Raw genomic sequence first — 3,592 nt, forward strand, 5'->3', positions numbered from 1 at the left:
TTAACATATCATACTGATAACATACTAGATAAACCTTTAACTGATAGTGAAAAGAAACTGATAAGACAAGGGAGGAGACTGCAGAGGGAACTAGCATTAGAGCTATGCCAACGACTGGGAGAATATAATGAGGAAGGATTCACCCTTGAGGATATACAAAATGTGGAGAGACTACTTGGTGTTCAGATAAAGGTAGTATGTGCTGAAAATTTCAACACTATTATTTACAAAGGTGAAGAAGCTGACACAACTCTGTATTTGTACAAGAATGGAAACCATTTTGATGTTATAAATAGTATGGTAGCTTTATTAGGTAGTTCATATTACTGTGAAGTATGTGATACTAGCTACAAAAATAAAAATAAAAATAGGGTGCACAAGTGTAAAGGTAAGAAGGTATGTAATATGTGCATGAATGCTCAACATGATGAGGCCCACCCTACAATCTACTGTGACAAATGTAATAGGTACTGTTACAATCAGGAGTGTTTAAATAACCATGGAGAAGTTTGTAAGGAGGTATACAAGTGCAAAACTTGTAATAAGGTGTGTAGTCGATCAGAAGAAGCTGAAAATGGTGTGCATAGTTGTACTCATTACAAGTGCAGAAACTGTGGAGAGTGGGTTGAGTACAATCAGCACAAGTGTTATATGCAGCAAACCAAGGCAAAGGGTGGTATTTGTTCAAGTACAATGTGTATGTGTAAAGGGGGTGAAAAGAGAGAAAAGGGTTGTACATACACTGAAAAGTACTTGTTCTTTGACTATGAAGCTATGCAAGATACTGGTGTACATGAGGCTAATTTAGTTAAGGTACATGACTTTGAAGGCAATAGGTGGACCTTTTATGATAATGATAGTTTTTGCAAGTGGTTGATATCAAAAGAGCACAAGGGGTACACATGCATAGCTCACTATGCCAAGGGTTATGATGCTCATTTTATACTTAGATACTGTGTAGAGAACACTATCAAACCCTATACAATCTATGCTGGCACAAAACTTATGATGTTGGAGATACAGTCATTGCGACTGAGAGTGATTGATAGTATGAATTTTGTGGCTTCACCACTGTCTTCTTTTCCAAAGACTTTTGGGCTCAAGGAACTAAAGAAAGGCTACTTTCCTCACTACTTTAATACAAAAGAAAATCAAAACTATGTTGGACCTATACCTGATGTTTCATTTTATGGAGCTAATATAATGAAGTCAGATGCAAGAAAAGAATTTTTGAAGTGGCATGCAGAACGAGTTGCTGAAGGCTACATCTTTGACATGAGGAGAGAGTTGGAGGAGTACTGTGATTCAGATGTGGATATTCTGAGGAGAGGTTGTCTTGAGTTGAGACAGCAGTTTTTAGAGATAGCCAATATTGACCCCTTCTGCTATTTAACTATAGCAAGTGTTTGTATGGCAATATATAGGTCAAAATACTTGAGAAAAAATACCATAGCAGTTGTCAATACAGACAAGAAGGATCAATTTAGTAAAGAATCAATCACATGGTTGGAGACCTTTGATGGAGTGAGACATGCTGTTAATGGTGGAGAAGCAATTATTTGTGGAAGTAAAGTTGATGGTTATTGTGAACAAACAAATACTGTATTTCAATATCATGGTTGTTTCTGGCATGGCTGTTCAAGGTGTTACAGACCAGACACTATCAATAATGTGAATAGAGAATCAATGGGAGACTTGTACACAAAGACTTGTCAACGTACTGAGCAGTTACAGAAGGCTGGCTATACAGTTGTTGAGATGTGGGAGTGTGACTGGCTGCCAAAATATAAAAAGATGGATGAAGGGTCCAAAGCAAAGCTTATTGAACCATTGTTACCTAGAAATGCATTTTTTGGTGGTAGAACAAATGCTAGTAAGTTGAAAGTAGCTGGAAAGAAGCTTAGGTATATAGATATTTGCAGTTTGTATCCTTATGTCATGTTTTTTTGCTACTATCCTGTTGGTCATCCAGTGAAGTTTAAGAAACCAAAGAAGTATAATCCTGAATGGTTTGGTCTGATCAAATGTAAGGTCTTGGCTCCTAGAGGTTTATACCACCCTGTGTTGCCTGTTAAGACAGAGAAACTTCTCTTCCCCCTCTGTATCAAATGTGCTAAAGATAAGACCAAGGTTTGTGAACATACTGACGAGCAGCGGATTTTTAGTGGAACATGGACAACCATTGAAATCAATAAAGCATTGGAGAAGGGGTACAAAGTATTGGAGATAAATGAGGTTTGGCACTTTAAACAGAAATCAAATGACTTGTTCAAGGGTTACATTAGAGACTTTATGAAGATAAAATTGGAAACTTCACCATGGCAAAAGGACTTTAAAACAGTTGAAGAGTATATGGTTGCAGTTAAGAATGGTGTTGGGATAGAGCTGGATCAAAACATGATTGTGGATAACCCTGGGAAACGTGCTGTTGCTAAGATATGCTTGAATAGTTTATGGGGTAAATTCGGACAAAGGACAAATATGACCCAAACAAAGTATGTTACTGAGGCTTTTGAGTTCTACAAGATACTATTGGATGACAGCTTGGATAAGACCAACATCACTCTTGTCAATGATAATATAGTACAAATATCTTATAACAAGAAGGATGATTTTGTGGAAAATGCAAATAATATAAATGTCTTTGTAGCTGCATTCACAACAGCTAATGCAAGACTGAGATTGTATGATATGCTGGATCAGCTAGGAGAGAGTGTTACTTATTATGACACGGATTCTGTGGTGTATATAGATGATGGAAAGAATAACGTGAAGACAGGCTGCATGTTGGGTGAATGGACTGATGAACTTGGGCAAGACGATTATATAAATGATTGGATCAGTACTGGTCCAAAAAGCTATTCTTATCAAACTGCAAAAGGTAAAGGGACCTGTAAGATCAAAGGCTTCACACTGAACCACAAAAATGGTGAGAAGCTGAATATGGACTCTATGAAGAAGATACTTGAAGGTGAGATTAAAAAGGTGGCTATCGATTATAACCAGATATGCCGCGATGTGAAGACAAAGAAGCTAGTGAATAAGCATGTAACAAAAGATTTCAAACTGGATTATGACAAGAGAGCAGTGTTAGGAGAGGTAGATGGGATTATAGATACATTACCTTGGGGATACTGAGATAAATATTCCGATCCACTTTTTATGGTTGTGTTAAATCATAAAAAGTGATAGATTTTTATGGTAGTAGGTAACCATTAATTGTAAAAATTTATACAGAGTAAGAAAATAATTTAGATTGATTTTATATGGTTGTAATAGACCATAAAAAGTGATAGATTTTTATGGTAGTAGGTAACCATTAATTGTAAAAATTTATACAGAGTAAGAAAATAATTTAGATTGATTTTATATGGTTGTAATAGACCATAATTTAGGTAGATAGTTTATGGTAGTAGGTAACCTTAGTTTCGAAAAATTTATTTAGAGTAAGAAAATAATTAGATTGATTTTATATGGTTGTTATAGACCATAAAATATGATAGAGATTTCAGGTAGCTGGTAAACATAATTTGAAATAATTTAGATTGATTTTATGGTTGTTATAGACCATAAATTAGGAGAAAAGTTATGG

The 3,592-nt window shown here is 35.5% G+C and overlaps 1 protein-coding gene across 1 annotated transcript; it reads left to right on the forward strand.

Moving 5' to 3' along the window:
- Positions 1 to 1,938: 1,938 nt before the first annotated feature.
- LOC111058677 lies at positions 1,939 to 3,138 on the forward strand. Its single transcript, XM_022346232.1, has one exon. It carries the CDS (start codon positions 1,939 to 1,941, stop codon positions 3,136 to 3,138), a length of 1,200 nt encoding a protein of 399 aa, XP_022201924.1.
- Positions 3,139 to 3,592: the final 454 nt, after the last annotated feature.

The sequence above is a fragment of the Nilaparvata lugens genome, chromosome 13 (assembly GCF_014356525.2).
Source record: "Nilaparvata lugens isolate BPH chromosome 13, ASM1435652v1, whole genome shotgun sequence".
In the NCBI taxonomy this organism is placed as follows: domain Eukaryota; kingdom Metazoa; phylum Arthropoda; class Insecta; order Hemiptera; family Delphacidae; genus Nilaparvata; species Nilaparvata lugens.